Here is an 11,954-nt window from a genome sequence, read left to right on the forward strand (position 1 = left end):
TGTCCCCAAGCTGTGAGTGCTCTGGCTGTTCCCAGGCTGTGAGTGCTCTGTGAGTGCTCTGGCTGTCCCCAAGCTGTGAGTGCTCTGGCTGTCCCCAGGCTGTGAGTGCTCTGTGAGTGCCCTGTCTGTCCCCAGGCTGTGAGTGCTCTGGCTGTTCCCAGGCTGTGAGTGCTCTGTGAGTGCCCTGTCTGTCCCCAGGCTGTGAGTGCCCTGGCTGTCCCCAGGCTGTGAGTGCTCTGTGAGTGCCCTGTCTGTCCCCAGGCTGTGAGTGCCCTGTCTCTCCCCAGACGCAAGTCCCGCTCTCCCTCCCCGCGGCGGCGATCGTCTCCCGTGCGCCGCGAGCGGAAGCGCAGCCACTCGCGCTCCCCCCACCACCGCACCAAGAGCCGCAGTGCCACCCCTGCCCCCGAGAAGAAAGAGGCCACTCCTGAGCCAGAGCCCTCCGTGAAACCAAAGGAGACCGTTGTGCAAGAGGCAGCTTCAAACAGGTGAGAGCTCTGTGTGTAGAGCCATGTGTTGCCTTTAAAAAATGGAGTTATTATTCTGATACCTCACTGGAGCTTGGTTTGGGCAGTGCCTGCTCTTTCCTGTGCCCCTGCAACAGTCAAAGCATTTATTTTAGAATCTTCAGTGAGGTTTCTTTGTCCTCTGTAGAATTCTAAGGACAGTGTGCTTTGCTGCCGCTGTGATTTCATTGTCCTGCTCATCACTGACACTTGTGACAATGTCATGTTGACTTCCAGCTGGTTGTCATCATGTAGCTTCTATGTTACTTACTCTTTTTGAATCATTGTACCACATTCTAACTCTTTTCACAATTCTGGAGCAGTTTGTCAGAGAATGGGCAGGAGAATGTTTGCTGTAGGAGAATATCTTGGCAGCTTCTAAAATGCAGGCTGTGGTTTGTATATGCTTACAAATGAAGTCCTTATTTTTGACAGTGATATCCCAAAAGCTCCTAAACCTGAACCACCTGTACCAGAGACTAAGGAAACTTCACCAGAACGTAATTCAAAGAAGGAGAGGGAGCGGGAGAGGGAGAAGGAGAAGGAGAAGACTCGTCAGAGATCCCCATCTCGGTCCAAGTCCAGGTCAAGGTCCCGGTCCCGTTCTCCATCTCATTCCCGACCCAGAAGGCGCCATAGATCACGGTCAAGGTAGGGCTTCAGGGGCTGACTGTGAAGCTTGAGAATATTTTCTGCTGCAGGTGCCACCTAATGTTCTTGGTCAGTGATGTTTTTAGAGGTGTTGAGCTGTGGATGTTTTGGGCCAAATGAGAAGGATGCATTTAGTGTATAAATGTGTTTGGGAGTGTTTTGTTTGTATTGATTTATGAGAAGATGCTCATGGTGACCAGCACTGATCAGAGAAGGAATTCAGCTGCTTAATATTGATAATGAGAATTGTGTAGCCTTTCTTTAGGACATGGGTTTGATGCTGAAAAATGCTTTCTTTACCTCCTTTTTTTTTATTATTCTACTACTTAATGGAGTGACATTGTTAAACTTCAAAGCCCTGATTGTGTCTGTACATTTGGCATCCTCACCTAAATACAGCCTTGATACAGTGCACTTGGAGGAAAGCAACTCTGCACTCAGTGCCCCGAGGATACATTTCCTCAACTCTGGAAGTTAGATAGTTGCTTTTCATTGGAATTTCTGATTGTGACAGGTCTTACTCCCCTAGAAGGCGACCCAGCCCGCGGCGCCGGCCGTCCCCGCGCAGGAGGAGCCCACCCCGGAGGATGCCTCCCCCACCCAGGCACAGGAGGAGCAGATCCCCTGTCAGGCGGTAAGAGCCCTGCTTTTTGAGACAGCTGAAGTGCTAAACCTGCAAAGTTAAAGGGAACTGTAGCTGTGTTAGCAAAATTCCCTGTTGATCTCACCTCAGCAGTGGCAGGTGTATGATCAGAGTGATGGAGAAACTGCACTGTCACTTTTCCTGAGTGTGCTGTGGGGGAACACGGTTGCAGATGTGAAATTATTTATTCTGAGTTAGGGTAGTGATGAGAATTCCACCTTTTTGAGAAGTGGCAATTTCAGAGCTTTTTTTCTTTTTTGCTTCTTCAAATGGCTCTGGGTAGTTCCCAGCACAGGCTGACATGATATCCCTTAGGGCTTTTTTGCTTAAGTCGTAGTACTTTTCTTTCCTGACTGGGGGAAAAAAAATGAGAACAAGTTGGGAATTTTACTTGTTAGGAATTTTAATTATGACTTGTATTTCTATCACCTAAAATTAAATTTGGATTTGAAGTATGTTTCTTCTTCATGTTCTCTTCCTTAAGATTCTTCAAGATTTGCCCTTTGGTGTTGCAAGTCACATTTTTCACAGCATAAGAATTGCTGTAGAGGCAAAGCTCTTAGCTGCCTTGCAAAGTAAATGATGTGCTTTTGGCAGTGTCAAAATAGACATTTGTCTTCATGGGGAGAGAATAGATTCTGATCCTTTTCATAGGAAGAGAATCAAAGTGATGCTTCTTTTGTGTACAGCAGTTGTTTTTGAGGAAGGAGCACTTCTCTTCCTTTCTGTGACAAGGTGATGACTATTTCCTGAGTTTGTCAATATGTTCATTTCACACAGTTACTGGGAAAACTGTGAAAAGTATCAAACATGTATGTTGCAAGATGTACAAGAGCACCCTTTCAGCAAATGTTTATCTCACTCAAGGTAGGGTTTCTTTTTTCCAGGTTCTCAGGAATTCTGCAGCCAAAGGTGGATTCTGCAGGTACACAATTGCAACAGAACTTGCCACAAATTTTGCCGCAGAATTCTGAGGCCCTACCTTTTCAAATTGCAAAGTAAAGATGAAAAACTAAAACATAAGGATGAATAGATGGATTCTGAATTGTTAAGTTGTTAAGTTGTCTGAAATTTTCACCTCCTGGTGTAAAACATTTTAGTGTCCTTGCACACTAAGCTCTTACCCAGATCTGCTCTGGAGATTAAGTGACACGTGCTAACACAGACAATTCTCTTAACCACCCAGAAGTTACAGAGCCCAACCAAAACTAATTGTTTCCAGGGGCAAAGCTTAGCTGTAGCCTGTAGATTGACAGAAAGCCAGTGAAGGTGACACTAACAATTTTTAGCTCACTATTATAGTTAAGAATAACTGTGAAAGATTGGTCATTATCCTCCTCTTCTCCAAACCGAGTGTTGCAGGCAGTCCACCATGTTTGGGAAGTGCTGTTGTCTGTGGCTCAGTGTCTGTGCTTGCAAACAACCGCAGTTCTTTGTTCTTTGTGCTGACATGTTCCCCACCGTGGCAGGGCAGGAGCTGATGTGACTTTGATTTGCAGGAGAAGACGCTCCTCGGCCTCGCTGTCCGGCAGCAGCTCCTCCTCGTCCTCGTCGCGCTCCCGCTCTCCACCAAAGAAGCCTCCCAAGAGACCCGTGTCCAGCCCCCCCCGCAAAACGCGCCGGCTGTCCCCCTCTGCCAGCCCCCCCCGGCGCCGCCACCGGCCCTCGCCCCCCGGCAGCCCCCCGGCCAAGCCGCGCCGCTCGCCCACGCCCCAGCAGTCCAACCGCGCCCGCAAGAGCCGCGGCTCCGTCTCGCCCAGCAGGGCCTCAGGTGAGGGCACCGTCACAGCCGGGTTCCCTTTGGGACTGCTGTTCACATGTGTCCGTTGAAGGAACGGTGTGAATTGCAGCTGAGCTGTTTCTTTTTGTCTTGTAGCGCCCAAGCATAAGAGCACTGAGAAAAGAGAGTCTCCTTCGCCAGCGCCCAAGCCCAGGAAAGCAGAATTGTCGGAATCAGGTACGGCTCTGACTTCTCAGCTCTGCTGCTGGGTGTGGGGTTTTTAGTCAGAAATACTTGGGCAGGGAAGTGCTGAGCCTTCCAGGAAGTCTGGCACTGAAGGCAAGAGTTTTCAGAACTCTAAAAATGATCACTCCTGGTGGCTCCTTCTATTCAAGATTGCTTGGAATGAAAGTTCAGCCAAAGTGTATTTCAGCCTTATGTTATGTTATCCTAAGATTTGAGTGAGGGAAAACCCCATACCTGATGGTCTGCTGTCCGTAACTTTCCTTCTGCCTGCATAGGCAAATCTTTATCCCTGGTTTAAGTGCCCTGTCCTTGTGTGTCCTTTCAGAAGAAGACAAAGGAGGCAAAATGGCTGCAGCAGATTCTGTCCAACAGAGGCGTCAGTACAGGAGGCAAAATCAACAGTCTTCATCTGGTATGGAGCACAGAAATTCCCGAAAACTGCGTTGTAGTTTCCTTTTGCAGGAAGTAGTTAAGTTCAAATACAGATTAAAACTATTTGCTCTGTGCTCTGCAGTGCTATTGTAAACTTAATTACAGATTTGCCACTCATAATGAGGTCACTTTAATTATTACTCAGGAGGAATAAAAGTGACTTTTAAAGGTCATTACATCTTTTCTTAATGGGTTTGCATCTTTAAAATTGCGCTTCTAAACTCTTAACATCACGCACAAATATTGTGTGCTGTGGATTACATCATCTCTCCTTACTTTGGACTCTTTATGCTTGAGATCAGTAAATTCACCTGGGTATTTTTGTCCACATAGTTTCAAAAAGCAGCTGCAGTTCACCTCTTAAATTACCTGTCTAGCCAAATTTTATGGGGACAGTTTTTTTACCCATTAGATTTTTTTATCACTTAAGTTCAGCCAACTCCTTCATTCAATCTGTTTTAAATTTTGGGTTCTCGTTTTATGGGAGATGAGGTTGGTTTGAACTGCAGCAGTGACCAGTGTCTCAAAGATCATTTTCCAGAGAGTGATTCTTTCTATGTTTGCAGATTCTGGTTCTTCATCTTCCTCAGAAGAGGAGAGGCCCAAGAGGTCGAACGTGAAGAACGGGGAGGTGGGCAGGCGCCACCGGCACTCGCACTCGCGCAGCCCCTCGCCCCGCAAGCGCCAGAAGGATTCCTCCCCTCGGTAACTCCTGAGCTTAGCTCATCCCTTCCTGGTATTTATGTCTATCTCTGCAACTCTCACCAAATACACATCAAGTCATGCCCACTCTGCCCAGACTTCTTTCAAGGTTTCCTTCCCATTACACTCATTTGGCAGAAATTGCTCTGACCTTTCTTTGATGGTGTTCATTTTTGCCTCAGACCCGTGGCAGATAGATCTGTTCTGTTTTGTTTTGTTTTCCCTCCACTGCTCTCAGGATGCAGATGGAAAAGAGGTGGCAATCACCAGTGATGAAAAGGTTGGTTAGAAATTCGTCTCTTAAACAGGCTGTCATTTATTTTGGCATGGATAAGCATTTGCCATCCTTTTGTCCGTTAGACTTGCACACTCACAGTGACGGAAATTCAGACTGATGTGCTCCTTCTTGTGTTGGACCTGGAACCATTTCACTGGCAAAAACAGAAGGAGCAGCACCTGCTCTGTGTCCCTCACTGCTCACCCCTTGTTAATTCACATCAGCCTGTGACATCAATAACTTTGATGCTGTTACATCCCACTGATGCCTGGAAACAGCTGAACAGTTGTGTTCCTCAGGGGCTCCTTGCTCCAGACACCCAGCTTTGGGTGAGCAGTGTTGGGTTCCTGCTGCCACTGACTCAAAACCTTCCTGCACACTTGCAATAAGCAATTAAGATCTTGATCTTCTGGGTCAGAGATGATTGGAGTTTTCAAAACTCTCATTTCTCAGTTCAAGGGATATTTGAAACTACTGGAAGTAGACAATCAGTAAAACAGCAGTGACTTTTTTATTTGTGACACTTCTTGCTCTGTGTTGGTCTAGAAATACAGAAAGGTGCAGGAAGCTTGATGGGTTTATTAATTGGATGTAATGACCCTTGAGCAGGCTGTAATTAAGCCTTAGCTAGCAGATACTCCCAGCGCACATCATGATGTAGGAGATAAGGATGACTCCCTCACCAATGCAGACCTTCCTAATTATGGATCCTGTCAAACATTTCTATGGAAAACAGGTTGGGATTCAAAGGCTTTGATCTTGTTTTGCAACACACTGAATTCACGTACTGCCTGTTGCATAAATACATGTTTAATTAGGACAGTTGGTACATTTGAAGGCTGGGGGATTTTTGGATCATAAAAGAACATTGTATTTTGAAGCAAACTCTTATCTATAAAAGTGTATTTCATTGCCTTGGAGAACAATACCCAGCATGTTTGAAATCAGATCTCACTTAATGTAAATGAGCTGTTTTGCTTTTTAATTGCTCTCAATTTTCCCTTATCCAGTCATTTTATCTTAATTGCTTTTTTTAAAAAAAGGGAATATTTCACTTTGCCAGTATTCCTTTCCTTTAAAATTCTATGCAAGAATGTTTTGGATTAAAATTCCCTTTTCCAGAAGTCTGTTGTTAAACCCTGCAAAGTAGAAAATGACTCATTTGGTGAACAGTTTTAATCCAGAGAGCTGCAGTTTAGCAACCTCTCTTTTTTCTTTTCACTGCATTTCAAGAAATAAATAATTTTGGATTTCAGATGGAGCACAGTTTCACACTGTGAAGAAAATTACCTCCACCCAAGGCAAAATCAGCATGTGATCCATCACTCATTCCAACCATTTGGTCTTTCTTTGGCTACAAGGTGTTGATGGATCAGGTTGTGCAGATGTGGAATTGTGTCCTGGCTGATGTGGTGGGCTCAGGGTCACAGTCAGACACCGTGGTGGGCTCAGGGTCACAGTCAGACACCGTGGTGGGCTCAGGGTCACAGTCAGACACTCATCATCTCACACTCTTCAGAAAGGTTCAAGTACGTTTCTTTCCATCGGTGCTCCCAGTAGAATTCCATTTTGAGGTGCATGAAGGAGCAGATTCTGTGTAGTGGGAGCAGCTGGTGCCTCGGCTGCATTTCCTGATGGGTGCCTGTTCTCTGCAGCAGGAGGAGGAGGAGCCCCTCGCCGCCCCCCGCGCGCCGGCGCCGCTCCCCTTCCCCGGCGCCCCCGCCCCGGCGCCGCCGCTCGCCGTCCCCGCCTCGCCGAAGGTACCGACCCCCCCGGGCAGCCCCTGCCTGCTCTGGGCCACCTCTGGGCATGGGAAAAGGGCTCTGCTCCCAGTTCCTTCACTGGGAAGCTGAGGGGGCTGTGTTGTGTTGGGTGTGGTAGGTGCATGGCCTGGATGTTGTTGGGTTGGTGCTGCAGATCCTGAATTGGAGTTACACAACCGTGGGATGGCTTGGGTTGGGAGGGACCTTAAAGATCATCCAGTCCCACCCCCTGCCATGGGTGGTGACACCTTCCACCAGCCCAGGTTGCTGCAAGTTTTGTACAACCTGGCCTTGGACACTTCCAGGGATGGGGCAACCGCAACCTTTCTGGATTTAAAGAGTTTTATTTTAAACTCTTTTGACTTCTAAAGAATTCTAGAATTTAAATCTGGAGAAGTTTAAAGAACTCTAGAGTCCTTTTCCCCCTCTTTGGGTGCACTGCAGGGCACTGCTGACTGATGTCCATGCCTGGGTGACCCCTGACCGTTTGTTCTCTTTGCAGGTCTCCATCGCCACCCCCGCGCAGACGTTCTCCCTCTCCACGGAGATACTCCCCCCCGATCCAGAGGCGATATTCCCCATCTCCCCCTCCCAAGAGGAGAACAGCTTCTCCTCCTCCCCCTCCCAAAAGAAGGGCCTCCCCTTCCCCCCAGTCCAAGCGCAGAGTCTCCCACTCCCCACCGCCAAAACAGAGGAGCTCCCCCACTGCCAAGCGGCGCTCCCCTTCCGTGTCTTCCAAGCACAGGAAGGGGTCTCCTCCCAGCAGATCCAACAGGGAAACACGTTCTCCACCACAAAACAAAAGGCATTCACCTTCACCACGGCCTCGAGCTTCCCACCCCTCCTCCAGCCCTCCGGCGCCGCGCCGGGGAGCGTCGGCGTCGCCGCAGAGGAGACAGTCACCCTCACCCAGCAGCAGGCCCATCAGGAGGGTGTCCAGAACGCCAGAGCCCAAGAAAACAAAGTAAAGAAACCCATCTTGTCTGCTTGGGGTTTGATGAGGGGTTGTTGTTTAGTTGTGATGCAGTGGAAGTGGTTAAGGAATCACAGAATCCCAGAATGGTTTGGGTGGGAAGGGACCTTAAAGCCCCTCTAGTGCCACGCCTGCCATGGCAGGGACACCTTCCAGTGTCCCAGGCTGCTCCAAGCCCCAATATTCAACCTGGCCTTGGGCACTGCCAAGGATCCAGGGGAAGCCAGACCTGCTCTAGGTACCCTGTGCCAGGGTTTCCCCACCCTCACAAGGAAGAAATTTTCCCCAGTCTGCCATCTAACCCTGTCTCTGGCAGTGGAAGCCATTCCCCCTTGTGCTGCCTGCATTAAAAGCCCCTCTCCATCCTTTTCATAAGACCCTGAAATGTGCCACGAGGTCTCCCCAGATCCTTCCCTTTAATTGCTGGCTTTAAAGAAAACCTAATTGTGTCTTTAAACCTAACTGTGGAAGGGGACCAACACTTCTCATCAGCTCAGAAATAATTCCATAAGTGACCATTCATAATAAACTGCTAAGATTGTAAATATTTTTGGCTTTAGTGAGAGGCTGCTTTTCTGAGCAGACTGTGAGAAGTGTGGTGCTGGCTTATGAATTTTTTCAGAAGGAAAATGTAGCTGAATGGAAAGCCTTGCACATTTAAATAGCATTGCTGTTCTCTTGGCTTTTAATGGGATTATAACTTAGTTCAAGCAGAAAGGCAGCAGTCAGTTCTGAGCAGCAGCAGGGTTGTTTAACAGCTTTTCAGGCTGCATTATCCCTCTGCATTATGGATCCACTCTGCCATTGGATTGTTTTGCCTTTTTTATCACACCAGCAAAGCAATTTATCTATTTATTTTTTAAAATCAATTTAAATGTTCTAAGTGCAGTCTGACCAAGTTAAAGCAAAGATGTTCTTTTGGCTCTTGTGTTGATGTTGCCTTGTTCTGTCTCACCTCTGACTCTGTGTTCCCCAGGGCTTCCACCCCCAGCCCCCGGCGCGTGTCCTCGTCCCGCTCTGCGTCAGGGTCACCTGAGACAGCTCCCAAAAAACACCCAGGACCTGCATCTCCTGCCCGCTCTCGCTCTCCTTCTGCAAACTGGTCACCTGCAAAAAAGGCCAAGAGCCCAACTCAGAGCCCATCACCTGCCAGGGTATTTGTCTGCTCATAAAACAGCCTCTGCTTGGGAGGGCTGAGCTGCTGAGCGGCCCCAGGGTTATTCACAGGGGGGAAACTGCTTGGGGTCATTCTTCATTGTTAAAAACTTCTAAAAACAATTTGTAACATGAATTTTTCAAGCTTAACATCTCCAAGTGTGGGAGAAAATAGTGCTCTATAGAAAATCAGACTTCTGGGGAAAAGTCTGTCCCATTTCATGAGTGTACATGAGTTTTATGGTCTACAAAGTATGGGGGGCTTATTTATGGTCAGTATCCTATGTGCAAACCCAGAGTATTCCCAGTGGGAGGAGAACAGATTGTTTGGTATCTTCACCTCTTCTTCTGAGGTGTTTCCCAGGGGCAGTTCCATTCTTTGCCAGGGAAGTTTGAAGCCTTAGAGATGAGTTGTAACATCTATTGAATTATTTACTACAGAATTCAGATCAAGAAGGTGGTGGCAAGAAGAAGAAGAAAAAGAAGGATAAGAAGCATAAAAAGGATAAAAAGCACAAGAAACACAAAAAGCATAAGAAGGAGAAGGCGGCAGCAGCTGCAGTAGCTGCTGCTGTGGCTCCAGCAGACACCACCTCAGCACAGGGAGAGCAGGAAGCAGAGACAGAACCCAAAAAGGTGAGAATTTGGGACTTTGTCAAGGGTGGGTGTGCCCTGCTCTCCTGGGGTTCTGACAGCCCCAATTCCAAAGTGAGATTTGGGGAGGTGTGATTCCCTGTGGGGATTTCAGTGCTGGGAGGGCTCAGCCTGGCCAGCCTGGGGTGTTTGAAGCAGCTCTTTGTGTTTGTTTGAAGGAGACTGAGAGCGAACCCGAGGACAACCTGGATGACCTCGAGAAGCACCTGCGGGAGAAGGCCCTGAGGTCCATGAGGAAGGCGCAGGTGTCCCCCCCCTCCTAGGCCAACCCTTTGATATAATGTACATTTTATTTGGTTTGTACTCAGAATTCAATTTCAAATTGCTAAATGTGTTTGAGCTTTAGAATATAACATTTGTTGTAATAATTGCTAGGTTGAGGTTCACCATGTACAAAGGGCATGGATTTACATTACAAAAGGTGTCCACAGTGTACTAGTGACATTCTTTCATTGACAGCATAATTTCATTTAGAGTGAGACTTTTTAGAAGCAGTAGGAATTTGTTTTGGAGGTTTGAAACATGACCGTCAGTTCCCTCATTTCTTTGAAATCCAGCAGAGCCTTGAGCAGAATTTGTGAGGGGCTCATTTGACTTCTTTTGTATCACTTACATGATGCTACTAACCTTTGTGGTTTGTAGGCTTGCCCAGGAGTAAAACCACTGCAGAATTCAAGGAAGTACATCTCTATTTTAATGCTTTCTACTGTTGCCTGTATAGTCTCCATAAAGCCAATCAAGAATAGCAATTTAGAGTGGTACATAAATGAAAGCATGTTGTTTACCAGGACACTGTGGGTTTATATTGATGTAACATGTTGATTTGGAACACTGGAATTTCATTTGTATTTTTATGTTCTTTTTTTAAAGGGCAGTTTCCATGATCAGCAGACCCAGAAAAAAAATAATAATTCCTTCAGTTCCATAAATTTTGTTTGTGAGCTGTCGTTGCCCCATTCATAAATCTTGTCTCGTTACGGTTCTTCGGAATGGTCTGAGCAACTTTCAGAGCTGTGTTCTTTGAAAGTTTAGAGGAACCTGAACTTTGGATATTGTCATGTTTTCACTGTTCTTTGTTTTTGTTTTTTTAACTAAAGCTATATAAAGCTTGTGGATTAAACAAAATAAATTTCTAAATTTAAACAGATGTTGGCTATTTTTATCTGGACGTTTACATTTGCTAATCAGCTTTGTTTTGTGCAGGATTAATGAGTGTTCAGAGATGAGAAAGTGTTTGATCCACTGTGCTGGCTCTGGAAAAATTGGGGCTTTTAACTGGCCTGGTGGAGCAGGAAAAGCCCTTTAATTAGTGATGCTCCTGTGGAGTTCCTGCCAAGCAGAAGTCTAACAGCCTTACCTGGGCAGTGTTTTGGGAGAATGGAGAAGCTCAAACTCAATATTTGCTGTGAAAATTGCTGGTCAGAACAAGTGAAGTGTTTGAAGGCCCTGCAGGAAATGAACAGCAGGTTTGATTAACTTGGGGAAGGAGCTGTAGTGGTGTGAGAGCTCATCTGAGGAATCCTGGGGCCTCCTTGCCTTTCCATAATTATGGAATCAGAGTGGGTTGGGACCTTACAAAGCACCCAGTTCCAATCCCCTTTTAATCACTGGGAACTTGCTGGGTTGCTGCTGTGGAATTGTTGTAAAAACTCCAGCTGTGTTTCTGAAATCAGCTCAGTTCTAAAGCCTGAGGTTTTTCTGGAAGGTGCTTGTGAATCTTTCTGTGCTGCAGCTGCAGTAGCTGAGGTGCCCACAGTGAAGTTGGAGATTGATGAATCTTTCCTTGCCCTTGTACAGGATCTGACCTGAGGCAGGGCAGCTCCAGCTCCTGCCTGGGAGGGGAAGTTTCAGAGCAGCTCCTGCACTTCCCTGCGTGCTGAACCTTTTGTTTCTTCACACAAATGTCATTGTGTGCTCAAGTGCTTGTAAACCTCCTCCAGAGCTGGAATGCTGAGGTTCACCTGTTACTAAAACGTGTGTGATAAATTCCAAGAAGCTTCTGGACAGAGGCACTTTTCAAAGTCCATCTGGGTGAATTTGGTGCTTGAGGAGCCACAGACCAGGACTCAGGACGTGCTGATCCTCACTCACTTGGATTTTCCCTGATGTCCTGCAGGGGTGCAGCTCCCCAGGGTTTAATGCCTCCTCCTTTATCATCCAAATCTTGCTTCTACCTGGGTTTGGTGACCTCTGAGTGCCTTTTAATCTTAGCACTAATAGAAGTTCTTTAAA

At 46.9% G+C, this 11,954-nt stretch overlaps 1 protein-coding gene across 8 annotated transcripts in view; it reads left to right on the forward strand.

The window, feature by feature from the left end:
* Positions 1-10,865, forward strand: part of SRRM1 (serine and arginine repetitive matrix 1) — a 17,260-nt gene extending 6,395 nt beyond the window's left edge. For 2 of the 8 annotated variants that reach the window (XM_063177621.1, XM_063177629.1), the window contains 13 exons: positions 288-488; positions 942-1,157; positions 1,672-1,791; positions 3,300-3,571; positions 3,677-3,757; positions 4,092-4,178; positions 4,765-4,903; positions 5,139-5,180; positions 6,833-6,937; positions 7,443-7,904; positions 8,890-9,067; positions 9,510-9,704; positions 9,881-10,865. In XM_063177621.1, the coding sequence (XP_063033691.1) occupies positions 288-488; positions 942-1,157; positions 1,672-1,791; positions 3,300-3,571; positions 3,677-3,757; positions 4,092-4,178; positions 4,765-4,903; positions 5,139-5,180; positions 6,833-6,937; positions 7,443-7,904; positions 8,890-9,067; positions 9,510-9,704; positions 9,881-9,985 (2,203 nt within the window). In that variant the 3' untranslated portion in view covers positions 9,986-10,865. The remainder of the gene's footprint in view (positions 1-287; positions 489-941; positions 1,158-1,671; positions 1,792-3,299; positions 3,572-3,676; positions 3,758-4,091; positions 4,179-4,764; positions 4,904-5,138; positions 5,181-6,832; positions 6,938-7,442; positions 7,905-8,889; positions 9,068-9,509; positions 9,705-9,880) is intronic. The other 6 variants (XM_063177622.1, XM_063177623.1, XM_063177624.1 and 3 more) reach the window with 6 other exon arrangements.
* Positions 10,866-11,954: the final 1,089 nt, after the last annotated feature.

Source organism: Melospiza melodia, chromosome 27 (assembly GCF_035770615.1).
Source record: "Melospiza melodia melodia isolate bMelMel2 chromosome 27, bMelMel2.pri, whole genome shotgun sequence".
Lineage (NCBI taxonomy): Eukaryota > Metazoa > Chordata > Aves > Passeriformes > Passerellidae > Melospiza > Melospiza melodia.